The sequence below is a fragment of the Oreochromis aureus genome, linkage group 6, assembly GCF_013358895.1.
Source record: "Oreochromis aureus strain Israel breed Guangdong linkage group 6, ZZ_aureus, whole genome shotgun sequence".
NCBI lineage: Eukaryota > Metazoa > Chordata > Actinopteri > Cichliformes > Cichlidae > Oreochromis > Oreochromis aureus.
In genome coordinates, this window is record NC_052947.1 from 18,779,418 (window position 1) to 18,801,794 (window position 22,377).

At 45.4% G+C, this 22,377-nt stretch overlaps 1 protein-coding gene across 2 annotated transcripts in view; it reads left to right on the forward strand.

The window, feature by feature from the left end:
- The window catches only part of lef1 (lymphoid enhancer-binding factor 1), a 43,494-nt gene extending 21,328 nt beyond the window's left edge, over window positions 1–22,166 (forward strand). The window contains exons 4-11 of one of the 2 annotated variants that reach the window (XM_039613926.1): window positions 3,466–3,598; window positions 6,454–6,544; window positions 7,661–7,780; window positions 8,538–8,700; window positions 9,574–9,681; window positions 11,548–11,590; window positions 12,176–12,217; window positions 20,497–22,166. In XM_039613926.1, the coding sequence (XP_039469860.1) occupies window positions 3,466–3,598; window positions 6,454–6,544; window positions 7,661–7,780; window positions 8,538–8,700; window positions 9,574–9,681; window positions 11,548–11,590; window positions 12,176–12,210 (693 nt within the window). In that variant the 3' untranslated portion in view covers window positions 12,211–12,217; window positions 20,497–22,166. Of the gene's footprint in view, window positions 1–3,465; window positions 3,599–6,453; window positions 6,545–7,660; window positions 7,781–8,537; window positions 8,701–9,573; window positions 9,682–11,541; window positions 11,591–12,175; window positions 12,218–20,496 lie in introns of both variants that reach the window. The other variant, XM_031752346.2, reaches the window with a different exon arrangement.
- Window positions 22,167–22,377: the final 211 nt, after the last annotated feature.

The following is a 22,377-nucleotide window of genomic DNA, read 5'->3' on the forward strand; positions in this document are numbered from 1 at the left end:
GGGTTTTGTGGTGAAGGAGGGCTTCTCAGCGAATAGACTTAGCAGCATGAGAATCCATAGCCACCGTTTGAGCTGACATCTCCCCAGCTGTTTGTGAAACACCTCACACGGTTTCTACACACTTGATTGTAGCTGCGGGCGCAGAGAGTCCTCATTGCATATAAATTACAGAAGTGGGAAGTGATTATTATAAAATTCCCGCTTTCCCTTTTTTCCACTCCACTCTGCAGAAGTGGTATAATTGAGTGGAGTACAAAAGCTGTGCTGTGAGGGGAGAGAGATGCTTTAAAAAGGCAATATTGCAGGGATGGCTGTTCCGTACACCACGTAGACACACGTATAAACGTGCAAATTCTTGTTTTACCGACCGTGACACGATGTTGGTGGAATATGACAGAATACAAGATCACAGACGTCGGCGTGTCGTCAGAAAAATCAAGGCGGGATGGTGGGGGACAAAAAAACAACCCCAACAAAAACAAAACAAAAGTGAAACGTCCCATTTTTCTTCCCCACCCCCAATTTCAGACGGCATGCCAAGTCACTGGCTCCCCTTGCTAAAACACACTGGAGTGTCTCCTCCATGGAGGGCTTCCTGCCAGCTCCAGTTCCGCACAATGAATTTCTCTTAAAACCACATCTGAAGGGTTTTTATAAAAAAAAAAAAAAAAAAGAGGGCCGGCCAAGCCTGGATATGAAATTCCAAATGGAACGTTTTTCTTTTCAATCCTCGCCGCCTCTCTTCTTTCACTCTGCCTGAAAAATATGAATAGAAAGATCTTAAGCCTATTATTTCTCCTGTACAATAAAAGGGACCTCCAATATGGATGCCCTCCATTGCAACAGTGCCGCTACTGCTGCAGCCAGTATGGCTTCATGAAGGGTATGAGAAGGAATCAGATTAGGACATGGCGTGACCCTCATGGCTGTTGTCAGGAGTTGGGTGTCTCCAGCTCCTTTATTCAGGAAATTGATAATGGTGTCAGTTTTTAATATGTTTAAAAAAAAAAAAAATTTTATGGTGGTAAAATGTTGCCCCAGCGATGCCTCTTTGCATGTAATCAAATAAAAAACCATCTAAACCAGGATTTGGCTTGACCCTGATACGGTTTGCACAATCAAATTTTATGTATATCTAGAGTATAATGAAGCTGTTGGAAGCCTGAAGGACAATTTATTTCCTTTCCTTTTCAAAAGTAAACTACGGTTAGGCCATGCAATTTGCGTAAAGTGTGCACCCGAAATGGGCATAAATTTGCTATTGGTCACATAGGCCTGCAGGTTTTTCCCTGGTGGATCTTTTTTTTTTTTTCCCCCCACAATGGAAGCAGTTTATTAAGAAGTTGAGAAAAATGGGATTTGACAGCTGTAACTGGGAAGAGCACAAAAGAGGGCTTCTCCACTGTGGCAGTAAAACTCAAGCTTTCTTAGGTGCTAAGAAGTTAGTCGCCCTGCTTTAAAAGGTTGTTTTAAATGTTTGCTTTTTTTATCGTAGTTCTGTGTGTACGAACAAACATGAACTTTTTTTTGTTTCCAGCTGGCTTGTCTTTCAATATTGGGGAGCATGGCAGGTTTTAAAGATAGCCTTCCAGGTTCTTATCTCATTCCCACAGCGTAACAAATGGGAGTGGAGAGGCGTAAAATAATATGTGTGAGAATGCTGTCATTTAGCCCCTGGTGGAGGCATGTCTCAGCCACTGTAGGCCTAGTTAGTCCCCTCTTTTTAGGCTTAGCAGCCTTGCTAATAAGCCTAACCTTCTTAAGGATGAGGCTGGACACTAACCTTTGGCTCTTTGTTGACCAGGGTCAAAGAATGCAACACACCTGGGCTGGTGTGAGAAAATTACACCTCTACATCCTTGGCTTAGTTTTCAGGCAGGGCTTCTCTTGTGTGAGAACAAACTTTACCACATGTGCAGTGCAACCTGTGCTTTATGGTGCCGTAACAGCCCCGTCTTCAAACCGGGAACTGAATTGGCCTGAGGAGATGAGATTCCCGGCATGATTTGGGACCCTGATGAGAATGGTTCATGCAGCTGGACACGTGCACACACATACCACACGTACTGCTCTTTGAGGACATTCCCAAAAGGTGGTGAGATGGGGGGAAGATGGCTGGGTTCTTAAGTTGAAGCTGGTGCCAGTCTGCGAGAGGTTCAGAAAAACTCAGACATTCCAGCCACCCCTGTGTCCGAGGGGTTTTTCTGTGTGTGTGTAAGTGGGTGAGGCGGGGCACCAGTCACCACTTAGCACTGCAGGAATGTCACCTTGGCACACATGTCGCTAGACAACAAAGCGAGGGCTAATAAAGAACAGTCCATTTATTATTATCATCCTGTCATAATTTGATTCTTATCCTAAATTTAGATGGGTATCTTTAACAACGCTGCTAATCATGTGACTGTTTCTAGGAACGAAATCGATTTGAGTTTCCTAAAAACTCGGGAGAGCTCATTGGGAGCCGCCTGGTGTAAGTGGCGTCTCACCCATCGGTGCACCGCCGTCTCTCCCGATTAGCCATATATCCTGTGGAGGTGATATTTTGACTTCAGCTCAGCTCTGGGCTCAGATTGTAAATAGTAGATTTAGCATGGCTAAGCATTACCATGTGTTCAGTGCAGCTGAAGCATGTAAGCGCTGTTGGCTGGGGGTTGGGGGGTTTTCGGGCCTGGTTCGATCTATTTTAGTTTTCCAGAGGAAGCTCTCTCTCACTCTTTCTCTCGCTCTCCGTCTCTCTGAGTCAGCCTGGGATGAGGGGTCTGTGGCCAGGCCACTGTTGACGTGATTACCCCTGCATTAAGTACCGCTGCAGACATCTGTCTCACTCACGCTCTCTCCCCATAGCCAGAACCCCCACCCGCACCCCACCCCACCCACCTTTCTCCTCCTCCTCCATCCCTCATCTCTTCTTCCCCCGGCTCTTGGTCTGTAATGAACTCCCCTTATTCACCAGCTAATGACTGCCTTTGATCTCCCGCCTAAGACCTCTGCTCTGACTCTACCCTGCAAGTCTCTCTTTTCTCTCCCTTCCCTTTGCTCTATCGCTTGCTCGCTTCTATTCGCTCCACCTCTGTTTGCATCTTTCTCCCCTTTTCTGTCTCAGACATGCTCGCGCACCTCTTTTGACTTGTTTCTTCTTTTTTTTTTTTCCTCCTTTGGGGGATGTGGGGATTTTCAAACCTGCTGACCTAGGCTAAACAAAGTTTTGAGCTGCTGTGCCCAGGATAGTAAAAAGAGAAGAAATTCAAGGGATGTTTTTAAAAGTATATATATTTTTAGTAACTTCTTGACCATCCAATTAAAATCAAGAAGGCACTGTGCTGCTGCAGAGCAGACCACCTGTACTGTATGAATCATGTGTGAGGGAACAGGGCCCCTTTTTCAGATGGAATAACGTAATAAAAGGCATCATCTTTTCACAGCATTTTAAAAAAAATAAAAATCTTTTTGCATTTTTCTCCACAGTCCAACAAAGTCCCGGTGGTGCAGCCGTCTCATGCAGTCCACCCGCTCACCCCCCTGATCACGTACAGTGACGAACACTTCGCTCCAGTGTCCCATTCTGGCCATCACCCCCAGGATGCCAACAACAAACAAGGTAAGACACCAAAGAAATGCCACAGCAGTATCTGCTGTTCTTATCCCACATTTGAAATCCTTTTATCACACTGCGTGGAACTAAAAGGGATCATTTCTTTATATATATCTATGTAAAAGTGAACACAAAAACCGGGGTTTGCTGTGGCACTGAACACTTTGTTGGCAGCAAGCTTTTACTGACTGAAAGAGTGAAAACTGTAGAAGAATATGATGAAGGAAGCCGTCACCAGTGCTCCTAATGAGGTCACAGACACATTATAGGTCACCTGTACTTGTTAATACAATAAAATGTGACATTGAAATGGATTTTTGCACCGTATTCGCTTCCAGATGATCACATGGCAGCTTGATATGGAGGCATCGATGAACCCTGACTGCATTTAGTTCTTTTTGCATATATGTCTGGATAGACAGGAATCAGGAGAGAGAGGGGGAAAAAAGTGTCGCAGTAAAGTCATCCTTCCTATCATCTCAAAGTGTGAGCTCATTTGAAGCAGCCTGTGGGATGGCACACTGAGCTCTGCTGCCCTCTCCCTCTGCACTCTTTGCCTCTCAGTTATAACATCAAGCTGCAGCTCTGACAGCTGCGGAGGAGCTCCTGAGCCGTTTGGGAGCAAGCTCCTCAGCCCTGCACAGCTGGAGACTTTGGCAGCTTCTCGCTAATGCAAGGAAGAAAGGAAGCAAAAAAGACGTGGCCCATCCGCAGTTTTGTCCCGCACCTTGTCTCTTTTCCCTGCTTTCTTCTCCTGCGGCTGGCAGTTGAAAAAAAAGAGGAGGAGGGATCAGACAAGATGTGGGCGATGATGATGATGACGATGATGATGTTGAGGCTCGGAGGTTCTGAGGGACCAGCTATAAATAACAATGTGGAAATGAGCACAGGAGTACACAGAGTAGCAGAGATGAAGGGAGCGGGGACATTTAACGAAACGGTGCTCCACATATGTCAGAAAAATCACACGTCTGACATGTTTTGTCGAGGCAGGAGAGGATAAACAGGTAGCAGAATGAAATAATGAAGGCGCCGAAGATTTAACAGTTGTGTTGTCACGTTGTACAGTCTGAGGAAAAACGCTTCACACCCGTTTCACTGTTCACGTTGGGTCTCTGACAATCAAGAGCTGAAAAGAGCCCTGGAGGTCCTTCTTCTCCTTCTTTTTTTTTTTTTCGTACTATTTGATCTTTTTGCACCCGCAGCCCAACAGAAATCCATGTCCAAGCGATCCGGTTGCAGAATTAGCAGCAAATGATTTCCCTAGGCATATTCATGTGTGTGGATATCAGAAGAGCTAAGCCAAAATGCTTAAAACGAAATCTCTCTTATTCTTTTTTTTCCCCCCTCTCTCTCTCACTCTCTCTCTCTCTCTCTCTCACTCTTTCTCTCACACATATCGACCAATTGCCGCTCTGCACTCCTTAGCGGGCTCAGACTTTGATCTGCTTGTTAATTATGAAAAACAATCATGGATTTTCTCATTATGAGCCCTAATATGCACAAGGCCTGCAATGAGGGATGGAAGGTCGAGCGGAGGGGAAGAGGAGGGTAGCGGGAGGTGTGTGTGTGTGGGGGGGGTAAAGACATATAACATGAATTTGATTAGTGAATACTTTTTTAAAATCCTCTTTTTATTTGTTTGTTTTGTTTTTTATGGTGACAGTCACATCGGTGTCACATGTTCAGAGTGGAAACGGGAGCGTGAAGCTTTGTCGGGATGTCAACGGGAACTGAAAAGGGGGGAGTGAGTAATTAGGCACCTTAGGGGTGTGAGTGACAAGGTTAACACGCCGGGGCGCTCTCTTCTTCCCCTGCTGCTTCAGCTATCGCCTGCTTCTCTTCTGCCCTCAGGAGAGCCCTAAAGGAGTGTTAGGTGGTGGATTAGTAGGCAGGGGAGTAGCGCTATCCATGCTATGAATCCAGCGTTGCAACACTGGCTTTGGAGATATAAGCCTCCCACTCGGGCAGCCTCTCTGAGGAGGGAGGCCCCCTTCAGACCCCAGCCTGGAGAGAGAGAGAAGGAGGAAGAGAAAAGATAGAGGCAGGGAGAAAAGGCTGGCTCCAGCAGGGATTAGAAGATGGTGTTAATCTGGAGGCATTTGCCCTCTTTTCTTTGTGTGTGTGTCTGCGTGAGCACACATGTAGGCACATTCCAGTTGCCTGTGTATAAACCGTATTTGCTGGTATCTTCAGATTTTTAAGTCTTATTGTTACTTGCACAACTGTGAAATAAGAAGGGGGGAAAAAATGTGTGTTAAGACAAGAAAGCGTGAAACCTTACAGATGTTAAGCGTTCGTCGCCCTGCAGCCCATTTCTCACTAAATCTTCTCACAGAAAGATACCCCTTGACCTTGAAGCCCAGCAAGAGCAGGCGAGCTGGAGATAGAGGAGCTTAGTCCTGGAGATCCACAGACAGCTAGTCGGTGTCAATCCTGTGTCTACAGGGAGAGCCACAGCCTCTGTCATAAAGATGAAGCCTCAATTATCCAGCTTAAAGATGCTGAAACACACTGGAAGGAGTCGAGCTTAAGCGGGGAAAATATTATCCCCCCTTTCACGGGTTGATAATGTTAGGTCAAGAAGCCATGCTGATGCCCCGGTTTGTGCCCTGTTCTGAAATTGGCAGTTCATGACTTTAACCAGAATGTGTAGCTGAGGAATATGCAAACCTGATGTTAATCCTAACTTTAGGTTCCTCGAAAAATCTCCCTTATGGACATATTTTAGCAATTATTCAAGAAGTGTGTATATATATATATATATATTTTTGCTAACCTGCTGCTGGTGCTGTTTCCTTCTTATCTGCATTCTGCCTATCTAATAGTTGTGTGTTGCTTTTTTTCTTTTGTTTGTCCAGGAATGCCCAGGCATCACCCCGGACCAGACATGCCCAACTTCTACTCCTTGTCTCCTGGAGGAGTTGGGCAGCTCACATCACAGCTGGGATGGTGAGTCACAGGCAGATTAAAGCAAAAGCCTGCACGACTGATTCATGCAAACAGGGACCAGAAACTATGCAGCGTTTATACATCTTATGGACAGTGACACTGTACCAGCTTTGTGTACTGAATAGAGAAGTACTGGCCTGGAACAGCAGCTTCCTCTGGGAGGTCCGCCTCCGGTGGTTTGTGCTGCGCTGCTGCGGCCACAGCCACACCACTCGACTGTGTGCCCAGCACATGTCAAACACATCACCGCATTCGTGCCCCTGCATAGCCATATGGCTGCTTAACCATCATCAAAGCTTTCTGGAAGCGCTTCTCTCTCTTTCTTTCTCTCTGAGACTTACTTTAAGTGCTTTTCTTCAGCCCTGTTCCACTGCATCCTTGTTACTTCCTGTGCTTTTTTTTTCTATCCCCCAAACATATCTCTCTCACTTTCCCCACTATCTCTTTCTCTGCTGGCTTTAGGGCAAACACTGAGTGAAGACAGATGTAAAGTCCAGGATCAGGACACTTGATCACACATGACCAGAAGTCTCCACCACCTTTCCTCCTCATGCCCTTGTAAATCTGACTAACCCACTTTTAATTTAAGAAGTTAGGCTAAGGACACGCGGCTGTTTAATTTAAAAACAAATTCACGTTTTTCTACACCCACTGATTTTTGGTTTCTTAGGCAGAGGCTATACCTAGCAACAAGTCTGTTGGAGTGAGGGAGTGGTGCATTTGCACTTTAGAACCATGTTGTTTGACACTTCACTTTAATTTTTTTATTCATTCATTAAAGAGAAGCTATAGCCATGTTGTTAAAATCTAACAATATTATAAACTATTGATAGAAAAGTTTGAAAAGTGAGATCTAATCACAAATTCTGAAATATGACAGTAAAAACACGGTGCTTGATCTTGAGGTGCAACCAATCATTGGCTATAGTCATGCAATTGTCACACACACCATATGCAGTCATGCATATGGTGTGTGTGACAATTTCTAAAGTCATATAAAACAGTTCCCAATCTTTTTTTTTTTTTTTTTCTCACTTTAATGCCATTTGGAACATATTTTCCACTCCTCTGATCCTCTTCTTAGTCTTTAATAATCAAAATCTCCTGTTATTGCAGGTTCCCACACCACATGGTGCCAGGTCCCCCAGGTCCTCACGCCACAGGAATCCCTCACCCGGCTATCGTCAACCCACAGGTCAAACAGGAGCCGCCTCATGACGGTGACATCATGCACATGTGAGCCCTGCAAACACAAAAAAAATGCCTTAAAGCTCATGTTGTCACTCCTCTATCAGCAGTTTTTGAAACAACAAACTTCCAGGTATTTGTGTGCTCCTCCACCCGCTACAGGAGGGCGATGTAGCGCCTCGTTCTCATTCTCTTGATGCGAGCAGATAAATGGCGAGGGCCCACGCTCTGCTGATAACAGGCCTATGCTTCATTTGGCCTCTGGGATCACAACACTCTTAGCCGACAACAGATACAGGTCCTAGATTAGTGCTCAGAATTCACATCCCCAGCGTGTGCAGTGGGAAGTGCTGTGAGAGCCCTGAAGTGGTTATCACTGATATTTCCATTATTCATGGACATCCTACCAAGACTGTACTGGTATCAAAAAGGTTGTTAGAAAGTAAGTCGAGCAGTGTTTTCTTTTAGCGCGAGAGCATTTGGTTTTAAGCATTCACCAGTGTGCTGCGGACAAGAAAGTTTGGTTGCCATTACTGGTGAAGTAATCTCTCTGCATGAAGGGCTGCAACTGTACAACTGCACATGATTAAAGAGGCCGGGGCCCATGGCGTGGCAGCCCCTCTCACGCTGCCTCGCCATTGGTTGAGAGCAGCCAGACCCTCACTGCTTTTGTCGCCAAGGCGGCACCATAATTTCCTTCTCCCGTTGCTTTGCATTTTTATTTATTTTGCTTATTTTCTAACTTTTTTAGCGTTTTCTTTTTCTCACCTCCTCCACGTTGTTGTCGTATTCCGTTTCTCTACAGGAAGCCGCAGCACGAGCAGAGAAAGGAGCAGGAGCCCAAAAGACCGCACATCAAAAAGCCGCTAAACGCCTTCATGCTCTACATGAAAGAGATGCGTGCGAACGTGGTTGCCGAGTGCACGCTGAAGGAGAGCGCCGCCATCAATCAGATCCTGGGACGAAGGGTGGGTCGCGCAGTATACCGATACGCCGATCTCGGGCTTTCTTTCTTTTTTTCCCCTAGTTTATCTTTGCTGATTGAGTTGAATTGTGGTGAGATCATAGTTTATGTCATGTTCTCTGAGGAGGCTGCCCGATTAGCTGAAAAAGTGAAAAGATTTCTCCCCTTTATTGACAGTCTTTATAAACTGGTTGTGATTATTGTCCTGATGATTGCCCAAGCCAGTTACTTCCCCTTTCCCCCTAAAGCCCCACACCCACCTCTCTCTGTCTTTCAACAGCACAGACACAGGCTGCCTGTCTAACTGACATTTAATCAGATTGGCTTTAATAAAATATGCCTGGATAATGGCACGGTTGGAAATGACAAAATTTGTTCCTTTTGAGGATTGGGAAAAGAGTGGAACCACAGAGCCATGTTAAAAGCCTTAACGAATAGGCCTGGCGGTTGAGGCAGCCAGCCACAGCAAAGCCTAGTTTGTGGCCTGCGTAGGGTAATTGCTTGCTGACATAGTTTGAATAAAAAGCACTGCTAAATTGGAAGCAGTGTTTTGATATGAAATCAAAGTTTTTTTTTCCCCCTTCTTGTCTCCACCCCCCTCCCCCCTACTTTTTTTCCTGTCTTTCCCTCACTCTTGCGCATGTTAATCTCTTCATCATGTCCCCCCCCCCCCCTTCTTCTTTGTGTCTTTCATCCCCCCGCTTTTTTTTTCTTTTATACACATGTGGAAGTTGAAAAGTTTTTTTTTTTTTTTTTCCCCCCTTCTATACCAAAACACCAGCGCACGCCTCTACGCAGAGAACATGCAAGTGCATGCCAGTAATTGACTGTATGCTATTTTTTTTCCTCCCCCTTAATCTCCTTTGTACTGAAACAGTGGCATGCTTTATCTCGAGAAGAGCAAGCTAAGTATTACGAGTTAGCCCGCAAGGAACGGCAGCTCCACATGCAGCTCTACCCAGGCTGGTCCGCTCGAGACAACTATGTGAGTATCAACAGAACAGACTGGCAGAGGTGCGCGTGCGTGCGTGCGTGCGTGTGTGAACGTATTTGTGTTGATTCATGTTTGTTTATGTCAGCGTTGCATGACTTGTTCTTAAAATGCCACACAGGAATGACACACACACACACACACACCAACACACTAATTTGCACCAGTCCTCCTCCATGCTAATGGGGTCCATTTGTAGACCCTTTGTTTCAGCCTAATGTGTAATTCATAACGCTGTGATTCACTGTTATAGTGCCATCCACACTAAAATGGATTGTAGTATCACGGACACTATTATTGCCATTGTGAGTGAAAATTGCCTGGTAATGGTTACGGCGCTCTTTGATGTTCCATATCGGCTTCGGATGTAGAAAGCAACTGTTAGACTGAGTCGAGGAGGCTGGATTATACATGCAGCGTTCAGCAGTAGCAACCTCTGCTCCCCCAGCTGCCCGTTTTTTGTTTGGTTTTTTTGTTTGTTTTTTTGTTTGTGAATCTGGGTGGTTCAGCTGGATTTTTAGGATGAAGCCTGTGTTTATTATTACAGCATTTATGTGTGCTTACATGCTGCTGGATGAGAGTCTAAATGTGTTATTGAGTGACGTGTGACGTGTATGAATCTTTGTGATTGTGTGTGTTTGGGAGAGAGAGAGAGAGAGAGAGAGAGCGAGCACCAGCCTTTATTTAAAAGTGTGGCTCCAGCACTCACATTCACTCCACCACCAAAGTGCTTTGTGGTGTTTATCTGCCTCCCCTCGGACACCGACAGCATCCCTCCTCCTTCTGCCTCCACGGCTCCACTGCCAAAATGCCTCGCTGAGGTGGGGTGTGTGTATGTGTGTGTGTGGGGCGGGGGATTGTTCATAGCTCTGCTCCCAGTGAAGCACAGCAGAGTTAAAGATGCGCATCATCGCTGCATTGGTGACATTTGGGCCGGATCCTGTTGAATTTCCTGTTTTCTCAGTAGTTTTGATGTTTAGAAGGGGTTTAGAGGAATGGCTTTGTATGTGGCACACGACGAAGGTAAAGATAATGGGTAGTGCAAAGTAAATGGTGTATCCTGGTGGAATTAGTTATTCTGTGACCGCTCCCACAATCACAGTCTTACAGACAGAGCATCGTGCCTGGAAACACCCAAAATAGGTAACACACTGGCGTGGAAAAATCGCGTATCATTCATAGTTTTGCCGTGCACCCCCTCCCATCTCTCCCCACCCTTTCTCTCACCCACACTCACTCAGCTTCTCTTCTTCCCTGTCTGCCGCGGCAGTAGAAGGCAGATTAGCTCATGAATAAGTGGATTAGCAGACTTTGCAGCAGGAAACCAAAGTGCTGCTCATATTTGACTAGAACGACTCTACACTGCTATCTATACCTATAGTCTCCCCCCTGGGGATTTAGCATAAGCTAAAAAATCCTTACGCACTCCCACCACCTCACTGGAAAAACGAGTGCCACTCTTCACAGCCTAATTGCAGTGAGCGTTTTTAATTGCACTTCATGTTAATGTTTGTCATTTAAAAATTACGAGGGGGGGGGACTTCAAAGGTAGACGCCGAGCTGTCATAACAGCAGAACTTTCACTCGGCCGGGGATGGCCACACTTCAACAGGCCTGAAAACTATGGAAAGGCGGTCGAGAGGAGGTAGAGCACACTCGATACGAGATCAGGCTCTCCATCAGCCCGTCCCTCAGTGTCGCAGTTTGTGGTGGAGTCCAGAGTCTGGGTTGATGCTGGTTGGATGCCCAGCAGGGGATGAGTGAACATGGCAGTCAGCAGCAGGATATCAAGAGTGGTCTAGTGAGCGTGAGTGCTGGAGCCACACTTTATGCGTTCCTCTGTATATTTTTTAGGGAAAGAAGAAGAAGCGGAAGAGGGAGAAGATGCAGGAATCGGCCACAGGTATGAGACGCTTCCAACTCCTGCCTCCTCGCTCATTTGAGAAACGCCGTTGTTTGTTGGTTTCATTGTGCAGTTGGGAATCACTTCCACCATCTTTCTGTGGGGTCGTGTTTTACAGCAAATTGCCGCATTTGCAGTAATGTTCGCCCTGTGAAACAAACCACTAACCTTCCATTGACTGACAGCTAGTAGAATCAGACTAACCAAACTAACCCACTTACTATGCTCATTCTAGCCTCAGACTTGACTTGTGTACACCCCTTCATTTATATGTCTCTATCCCCGTCTTCTCATATTACACCTACTTTGGGATTAGTCTGTCCATTCTATACGACTGCTTACGGATTTCTGGGCTTTGCATTATTTGTTTGCCTGCTGCTCTACAGTGTGTCTTTCTGCTGACCTTGTTTAGCTGCGCTTCTGAGCCTCTTCCTTACCACTGCAACTGTAATCCACTGAGAATTACTTCTTAAGTAAAATGTCAGTACTTCCTTTTGGTCTGTACAACTGTATAGGCCAGATGGACGGTTATGATCTTTTGCCGTCCGGATACCCTTTTTTAAAAAAAGATGCAATTTTCTGCAGGTACAGGCCAGAGAATGAAAACGGCGTACATCTGAGAATATGGTAAGACAACCCCCCCCACCTCTATGCCCTCCCTGTCTGGTCCAGTTTGATATATGTCAAGCTTTTTCTTTATCCTTCTTTTTGTTCTTTAAAAAAACTGCTAAACACTGACTTTGAGAGAGTATGTGCTCACAGACTAATCCTAAAAAGGTCCACCCTAACCATAGTCATTGTGTCAGCTGTGTTAAGGCCTGAAGAGGGATTGTGGTGTGTGTGTGTTTGTGTGTGCGTGTGTGTGGTTTGCTCAATGGCCTCAACACAATATACATTGAATTTTCTGCATGCAAGCGTATGTATGTACTGGTCAGTTCAGTGTCTTTGTGTTGGAGCTGGTTGGATGAGAACTCGTACGCTGTTCGGGGGTAAAAGTGTCCAAATAAAGTAAAAATATTGCTTAATAAATCATGCAGCTCATGAACTCAGTGTTTTCTAAACATGGCATAAATAATACATCTGAAACTTTTTTTTTTTTTTTTTTTTTGCTCTGGTGGAGGCTAGGATATCAGCTCAGCCCCATATGGGCTACATGTGTTGTCTTTCTCTGCGTCTTTGTGAAGCAGGGCAGGATCCAGCAGCTTGTCTGGCAGGAACTTAATGAGATGCTATACCTTTAATAAGATTTCATGGTATCTGGGCTTTCAGGGTGTCTATAATGCTCTCATAACAAAGGCACAATGTAGTCTCTCGCTCCCTTGCTTTTTCAACACGTTATCAATACGTAGAGAGATATCGATCCACACCAAATGTCAAAAAAGGCCTCACTGAATTGTCACCTGTCCTTTTTCTTCCTTTTTTCTTTTTCTTAAGAGGAGGATTACTAGTCCCAGTATGTGGTAAAGGCAACTCTATTCCCCCCTCTCGATCTTCCTGACTCTCCTTGAGTCGCTCCTCTGCTTCCCTGTCTCTCCCTCCCTGAGAGTCTGGTAGCATCCTGTTATTCCGCTTCCTTTTGGCAGCAGAAAAAGCCGGGCAGATGTGACAAATCTGGTCTTACGTCGAAATCACCCCTAACCAGACAAAGGTTTTCCACTTGATCGATTCCTGACCCAGTGGCTCTGCGAACCCAAAATTGGGCTTCTTTTCTTTCTCTGTCTCTCTCCTTTTTTTGTGACCACAGCCAGTTTTCAAAGAACAGAGAGCGCAAGCGCTAAAAAGCACTTTATCTCTGATCCAATAATTAGCAGTGCCTAGCCGCAGCGGGATGGACACCCTTGCTGATTCTCAGTGACAGCCTTAAACTAATATGCATAATACCAAGGATACTGCCACAACTCCCCAAGCCCTCAATTTATGCAGATCCCAAAGAGCTGGATTGAGGTTAGCTTGCTGTAGACGCCAAAAAGCATCTTTAAATGAACTCGTTTGTCTATTCCTTTTCATCTGTCCGCGCCTCTAACCCATCTGTCTCTCCCCCGTTATGCAGAATCTGCAAAGAAATCTGTTAACGAGTTAATTTTGGGGACTCTGTTGTGAACACCTCTATTGTACGGAGGTTCAAGCAAACGTTTGCTTTGTCAGATTTTATTTTTAGCATTCGGACAGTCGTGATGAAGAATATTCTGGTGATGTGCTGCACTGACTTTGTGCATTTTCATATTAAATGACTATTTTTAAAGGCCTGGCCAGCCAGGAGTTGAGCCTCAGAGCAGCATTTTATGGCGTGATGTCGGTTCCCTTTGTTATCTTTAGCATGTCAAACAGTGGGTCCACCACACAGCTGGCTCTCACCACAGTACAGCAACTCTTAGAGAAGTCATTACTCTGACATTGTGAAATTAGAGTTTCCGCCCGTCTCTCTTGCCGCTCTACACTGAGTGGAAATTACTCTTTTTGCACTTTTTTAAACTCCTCTCCTCTTCGCTGTTTCTACACCTCTTTATTTTGGTTCTGTCCATCTTGCTTCCTCTCGTGCTGTTAGCCTTTTGTCTGACTAAGCCCTCTGATTCACAGCCTTTGAGATAGTTATCTGGCTGAGACCCCTACATGCCCCCGAGGCTTTCTCCCGTTTCAGCCACTGCACATTTTTTTCACATGGGGGAGACACTCCTAACAAAGGTGGCTTTTTAATCTGGCTAACAAGGGCCCCCAGAGTCGCCGTAAAGCTGCATGCAAGTTCACAGTTTTTGTTTGTTTGGGAGTTGCCACAAACCAGGCACGAGGTGGTATTTCTTTTTTTTTTTTTTTTAATCAGGTGGTCCTGGATATGCATTATGAACATCTGCAGAGTGTATCAAAGGTCATTTGGAACCACACGCCCTGCTCCAGAAGCATAAAAAAAAGTGTTGTTTAAGCAGAAGCTTTGGTGGCCACTCTCGCTCATCTCCTCTTGTCCGTCTCGGTCGTGCTCCAGCTCTGCTCCCTCTGATGTGTGCAGCAAGAAGTCAGCTGTCAAAAGACTTTGATGAGCGAGGAGGGAGCGAGCGCGTTAGGGGAGAGCGAGGGCTAGAAAAGGCCCAGAAGAAAATCCCCCAGCAGACCCCATTCTCCAGAGTTCGGAGTTTACCCAATCTCAGTCAACCGCCACTCATCCTTCAGTCTCTGTTCCTCATTTTCTGCCCCCCCCTCCCCTCTGTCTTTATTTGTCGCCTCTCATCTTCTCCCTCTCTCAGACCCTCATCACTCTCAACACATTGCACAAAATCTGAGCAGCCAGCCACACACTCAGGCTGCAATTAGGCAAGATTCAGCGTCTGCCTCCATTTCCAGAGTCATTTCAATTTGGCAGCGAGCCTCTAGGCCACTGCGGCACAGCCCAGTGCCTCCACACCCTGCCTTATTAGTGACCTGGGATAATTGGGGAAGGAATCCGGATTGCGAAACTGACTGTGGGTCTCGCTCTGAGCAGCATGCGGGAGATCAGAGGATGTTTTTAAAACTGTATCCAGAAAAAAAAAAAAAAAAAGTGGTGGGGGGATAGTTATGTGTAGGAGGTGGAGGAGAGATTTTAAATCAGAGTGACGCCCCAGCTAATGTTACTTTAGGTAGGAAATGGAATCGGAAATGTCTGCCCCCACCTCCACAAAGCATACACTGTGAAGTAAAACTACTCTCTCAGCACTTAGCATGTGAAGCCTCAGTTAAGTGTGTGGTTTTCGCTCAGAAGTAAAAAAATCTTTCACGCTGACATAGTTGTCTTATCCTGGCTTGGCAGCCTTATTTCACACCTTTTTCTTTTCTCTTGGGGGGGTCGGGTGGGGTGGGACAGGGGATGGAGTAGAAGGCTTCACATGGGAATAAATGAAGCTGTACTTCTCCTGTTGTTTAGACTGGGGCCTGGAATTTGTTTTGATTGAGTCACGGGCCTATTGTGTCGTGGTTTGGCCAGCTGCGGTAACAGCATGAGGGTCCAGTCTCATGGCTTTTTTGTGATGACTTCTCTACTTCCTCTCTTCCTCTCCTCCACCCCCCTCCATCATTCCCCCTCCGGGGGCTCCTCGAGGCATTGCAGCCTCTCGGAAGAGGCAAAAAATATGTGACCTCCATAAAACGCTCCCCTTGTGAGATGCTTATCTGTGAATTATCAGAATGAAAGAGCCCCAGGTAACACGGCGCAGGCAGGAAAAGGACGGAGTCGTGTTTATTTTTATTCTTCTCCAGTCAGTTTTGGTTGTTAAGGAGGCTAAATGACTATCCCAGCTCTTCTTCCACTCGTTTTCGCTGCCTCGTTTCGCACTACTCCACCTCTTCCTGCTCCACTCCTCTGTCCTGATGCTGAATATAAGTGGCGGCGGAGGCCCTTTGAAGCGAGACCACAGCAGAGGGAACAGTCATTGTGCAGGCTCTTTGAATGTGCCGCACCACCACCACCCTCCTCCCTGACGTCCCCCGGCCTGCAGTGGCTCAGACTGAGCTGTGCGGGGGCACATGGCCAGACTTCACCCCCCAGCAATGCCTCCTCAGATGTGGGCAACACCTCACCACTCCTCCCCACACCCTCCTGTGCTCCCCCCTAGTCTCACCCACACATGCCTGAGGTTTGGGCTTTTGGGTGACTCCCCCTCTTCCTATTCCCCCATTTGACCACAGCCAGACCCCACCCTTCCTCACACTCCAATATTTTATGCAGGCACTTTTTTCGCTTCTCATATTCCTTTTTAAACTCTTAGTTTCTGATAACGCTTGTGAAACCAATACAAACCAATGTTTTCACTTTTTTCCCCTTTTTTAATGGGTATTTTCTTTCATGTCGAATGTCTCAGAGCTGAACATAGCGCTGACCGTGCAGACCCTTTTGTTCATAGCATTGCCATCTTCCAGGTGTTTCTTCTAATGGGCCGTCTATTACGGTTTCCCACCCCCTTTTTTTTTCAAACATTTTTTTTGTCATTAAGAGCGTCACTGTAACACTTTTTATAGAGCTGTGGCTCCTTTGAAAAGCTGCCACCAAAGCTGGTTGTGCGATACAAGGCCAAGGTCATAGCCGAGACACTCCAGCACACCAGGCTCGAGTCTGGGCCTGAGAAACAAAGCAGCTTAGGTAATCTGCCTGCACTGCTGGCTTGTTTACAGCCTAAAATCATCCAACTGTACTTGTTTCTCGCCCTGTCAGAGAGCAATACAAGAAAAGTTTAAAAAGGTGATTCCTGCTCAGTAGCATCAGTGGACACATCTCCCAGCCACAGAGTCTTTCCTCTCATGGTAGAGTCTGCACCTTGGCATGCTCTGGAGACACCCCTCTCCACTTGACTTATTTTTAGAGTAATTTAGCAATTCAGCAATGTTTTCCTCCTTAATGGCACTGAAAAGAAACCCCAGCGCTTGTGTGCTGGGATTGAGGGGAGCTGAAGGGAATAGGGGTGGGTGGGGTGACGGGATGGAGGTCAGGGGGCTATAAGGCGTGTGGGCCCCAGCTGCGGGTGCTTTGATTCGGCCCGAGAGGTGAAAGCGGCGATTGAGGCGCGAGGCCGTGCCAGTTATCTTAACCTCCCACACTTCAAAAGCCGGGCGAGGGCTCGTCCCACTCCTTCCTCCCTCCCTCCCTCCCTCACATAGAGGCAAAGGAATTGGGGGAGAGTGAGAGAGAGAGAAAGGGGGGAGACTAAACCTTCACTCACCCTCTGAACAGAGGAGCGTTTCATTTCCTGCAAAAAAGACCGGCCAACATTCCTGAGCACTAATGTGGACGGAGGCGGAGGAGGAGATGGAGGGAGGCGAGAAGAGAGGAGGGGTCAAGTTGCTCCTGAATCCAAGTGTTTGTGTCGGCTGGACCTTGTGAAACACTGGCCTGGTGCCCCCTATAACCAACCACCACCACGCAAGCACACACCCCTGCTGTTAGCACTAGCTCTTTTTGAAAGACTCACATACACACACACACACACACAGGCACACACACTCTTCTCGTCCGCCGCCCCTCAGGACTCTTCCCCAGGCAGGAAGGCCAGCGCTTTTCATGTCTGCGGTGGGGGGAAGGAAAAATGCTCCCCAGGAAACTGGGTGCAGGGCCGGGCGTGCGGGTCCGCTTTGAGATCTTAGGATGAAAAGAGGGAGGGCGGCGGAGGTAAATAAAAGCGACAGGAGCTCTCTCTTTTTCTCCGAGCCCTGTGTTCCTTTCAGTTTCTGTCCTGTGCCGCTCGCGGGTCAGCTCTTTTTTGGGAAAGGTGGCCTCTGTCCCGTTCTCTTTTATCCACATGTGGTGAAGCAGTCAGCGTGGTGGCGCATATTTGTGTGTTTATGTGTGCTTAAGACAGTTTTAAGTGTTAAGATGCAGCGAACAGCAGTAGCACTCACCTGACTTCTCGCCTACAAAAACACACTCTGCTTTGCCACAAGGGAGAAGCAAACTAATACCGTTTCTCTTCCTCTTTTCGTCTTCACAAAACATCCATCTTTTTAGTCGCAGGAGACATCCATCCACCTCTGTCTATGCCTCTCCACTTTGATCACTGATTCTATTTGATGCTGCTTGGGTCCAAAATAACTCCTTGGCTTGTCAATAACTGAAGCTAACTTTGTTATGTTAGCCCAAGCTTGGATCACGAGAGGGGAAAAGAACACTTTTGCAGCTTGACAAACAATTTTCCCTCGTCAGGGAACCGGGGCCGATTTCATGAAGGTCTTGTGAAATGGAGTCGCACAACATTTTTACACCCTCGTGTCGACCTCTGTCTGAACCACGCAGGTTTGGGTAATTAACAACATAGCTACATGAACTATGGCAGTCTCCTGTGCAGGATAGTGCATCTGTGAGTCAAGTGCCTGTTGTGCGACATAGTTTACATGATAGACACAGTTCTCACGTGCCTCTTAAGACTGCAGGCCCTGTGGAGGTTTATCCAAGCTCATAGGGACACAGCTGGGGTGATGAGTACATCCTGTCACTTTTGAAATTACAAATAGACAAATGTTCAGGATTATTCACATTGAGAAGAAAAGACTACTGTTATTATGTGATAAAGTTCTGCTATAACTCTGATTGGACACAAATATAAATATTCAAGCTGTCATCAGCTTCACTGTCATCTGGTCGGTCGATTAATATCAGCTGTAGCAATACACGGGCACTAAATATGTATAATCTTTAAAAGTACGCAAGTGCTCTTAATAGGTTGTCCTAACAGAGGGGGATACTGAAAGAAAATTCAACACAGTCAGGCTTTCTTTGCAGAGGTGATGGGCTTTATGGCAGTGGTTATCAGCTTTCTTTGTTAAGCCCAGTTCTCTGCTTCGGGCTCTGTACTCGCTCACATACAAAGGGGGCGTTTCACATGTCATGCGATGGGTTTTTTTTTCCCCCCACAAAATGATCCCTGTGAGTGTCCCCTACTCAGATTGGAGACGTTATCAGATGATTATGATGATAACACACAGAGCAACCAAAATAACCAGATTTACTCAAGTTAATGTATTTTATCACAGCTGTTTGTTTCTGGAGCTCTGCAACTTTATGCATTGGCACCAGATAAAAAAACAAACCTGAAACTAACTAACATTTATGCGGGCAAATTCCAGTAACTTTACAGCTGGGGCATCATTTGGTGTTTCCTAAGTAAGTTATCGCTAAACAAATTGCACACATGAAACACATTCTCTCAGCAGAGAATCTATATCACACCTAAAACATGCTGTTAATAAAAGAACCAGTAATAACGTGATGGAGCTGATTTTTAAACCAAAGGTCTCAATGTAACCTGCTCATGACTAGGTAATGTGTTTAGCATAAGTTAGCTTGGTGATTTATCCAGGTTTAAAGAGAGCCACTTCTGTCTTTAGGCTCAGTGTATCTGGCTAACTTGGTAATCTTGCTTCACAGTACACTCTTTAAGCTGAGCTACTAGAGGTACTACTTTCTGAGTCTGGTAACTGTCTGTAAAGTAGAAGAAACACACTGTAGCAAAATGACTTGCAGTGGTGGAAGCCAATTAGATGAAGCAACACATTAAAAGTTAATAATGATCCATATAATACACTAATCCTTCTTCAATCACAGATATCTAGTAATGTATTAAGTACTGTATTCTGCATAAACCTGTGATTCCTTGCCTATTGTCAAAAACAGATTGATGTGGCACACTAGACTGGGGTCAGTCATAGGCTACACTTGCTTATAAATGCCACTTTGAAGCTATTACAAATATGCTGCAAGCGTGGGATCAAATAATAGTACCTGCTGGCATTTTTCTAATGTGGGATACGCTCGTCTACCACCTATAGAACCATGAATGCGCTCTTATGTTGTCCCAAGACCAGAAGCGTGGGTGTTCAGACAGACCCAGAATTTCCTTTTTCTTGTTTTCCCGTCGCCCACCTGCAACGGCAGCATAAATGTCAACCAGAAGCAACACAATTGGGCGCTCACCCTCAGAGTGAGAGAGAGAGAAAGAGAGGGAGCGTGAGAGGAGGAATGAGCAAAGAAGAGCACAGCACTGCCAGCTGGGTCAAGGCAACCCCCACGTTACATGAGATCAAAGCTAGACCGGCCCACATCCTGCCACTGACCTATAAGGCCTCTGTAGCTCAGAGGCTCCACACTGCTGCAAAGAGTTTCATTCAACCAGCTTTGACACCAAGAACTGAAAGCAAATGATTGATTATGTAGATGCTGATGACAGATAATTTGTCCCCACCCCCTTGAACTAAGGGGAGCATGCTTGCATGGTGAGACACATGGGAGTCACCCTGAGTCATCTTGATTTGTCTTGTCTGGTTTTTGATGAATAGTGTGGATATAACTCATGTTTTGGCATGTGTTGTTCACAATGCAGCAGTTTTGTTTTGTTTTTTTGCGTTTCTTTTTCGTGTAACGATGCAGTCATTTCTTTTATTCCCTTTTCTTCTAGGAGGAAAACGCAACAGTTTCTCCACATGCAAAGCAAAGGCAGCAGCTTCAGGCCCTCTGCTAGAAATGGAGGCCTGTTAGATCCCATGAAGACCCTTAAATCTCCAAAACTGAAGCCTCCAGTTCTCAGAGAAACCCCCACAGCACCCCTACACCCCCCCATTGCTACCCTGCCTAACCCTACCCGCTTTCCTTCGCCTTCCTCACATGCCACCACCGTCACCAGAATCACTGTTTGACTCTACTTCCCTCCCTAAAGGCGCCTGCTGTAGAGACACTGAACCGAACTGACCGAGACAATCATGATTATAGTAGGAGCACCCTCACGTAACCGTGCCGTCTCACTCTGAAAGCATCAAGTTAACATCTGTGTGGTTATTTTCATTTTAAGGTTTTTTTTATTTTTGTTTTGTCAGTTTTCCTTTTCACTGTCAGCTTTACTGCAAATCCGAGGCACTGCACTGAAAAATAGCAGCAATTGTGATGTGTGCACAAACGCCCCCTCCCCCACCCTGCACTGCCCGTAACAGTCAAAACACCCGCTACTAAGTTATTCTAAGTTATTTTACCACCTCTTTTTCCCCTTTGTGTAGTTCATTAGGCTGTAATTTACTTCCCCAGCCCCTTGTGTTTCTCTCACTGGATATTTTTTTTTTGAGATCATTTTGGGGGTTTGCCACCACCCCCCACCCCTCCATCCCTGACTGACCAAACACCTCTTTCTAGACTGCACTAAGGAAGATGGAGGGATCTCATCTTGTCCAAGAAACGCCCTCAAGATTTCTAGTTCGTTGCTGACGACCAGTTGGTGCAAAAAAAGGATCAACATTTTGGATTTGCTTTTCATTTTAGACTGAATATTATTTTTGAATGCCTTTTTTTTTTTTTTTTTTTTTTGTATCTTGAACCCTTGTTCAGTTTCTTGGTGTATATTTCCGTGATTATTTTTCCCCCTTTGTTTAATATTGTTTTTGTTTTGTTTTTTTGTTTTTTATATATATATAGTGGTATATATGAAAATAAGCTTTGGACACAGGAAAGCCATTTTTCTTGTTGAAGCGTCTTGCAGAAAATTGAAACTTAAGGCTTCTTTTGATAACTATTTGTAACAAATAGTGACCTCGAGTCTTGCTCAGATGTAAAATAATGCTCAGTATGTGTACTTTTTAAACTGTCAGGATTATGTCAATTTTCTTGGTATTTTTGCAGGCAACATTAGGACAAAGGCGAGAGTGACAGCTCAGAGGCCTATATTTTATTGTTCTAAAACATGACATATGAAGCAGAAATATATATTTACCCCAGCACTTGACAGTCTGTCTTTTATTGCAATGGACCTTTTTGTCTTTTCTCTCTGGTAGCTAATAGTGTGGTCTTTAGCCATGTTGTTTATTCCATGCAAACATCTCTGTAACATCTTGATTTTAATGCTCTTTTTTAGTATTACTTGATGAATTCCTTTTTTTTCTTTCTTCTAAAGTCTCATGTTTTAGGTCACTGTCATCTTGGTATAGCATTTTTTTTTGCTTCCCAAGTGGTCATATTTGAACCGTTTCAACATGTTTTGTTTTTTGTTTTGTTTTTTTAAAGAAAAACAATAAAAAGGCACCATTGGCTCATTTGATCACTTGTGTGGTGGAAAGACCAGAGCTAGATGTGCCAGATGTAACATTCTGTGTGTCGTCATTGGAGCGTGCAGTTTTAGTAGGCAGCAGTGACACTCGGTGGTGTGACATGGATAAAACATGACATTGCTTTGCTTTTCCGTTGGAGGAAACTTATTAAAAAGCTTAAAGAAGCTGACAAGCAACAATGTTGGGACTAAATTTATGCAGAATTGCAGTGCTGTGTAAAAGAACAACTCCTTAATTTCTTTGTATTG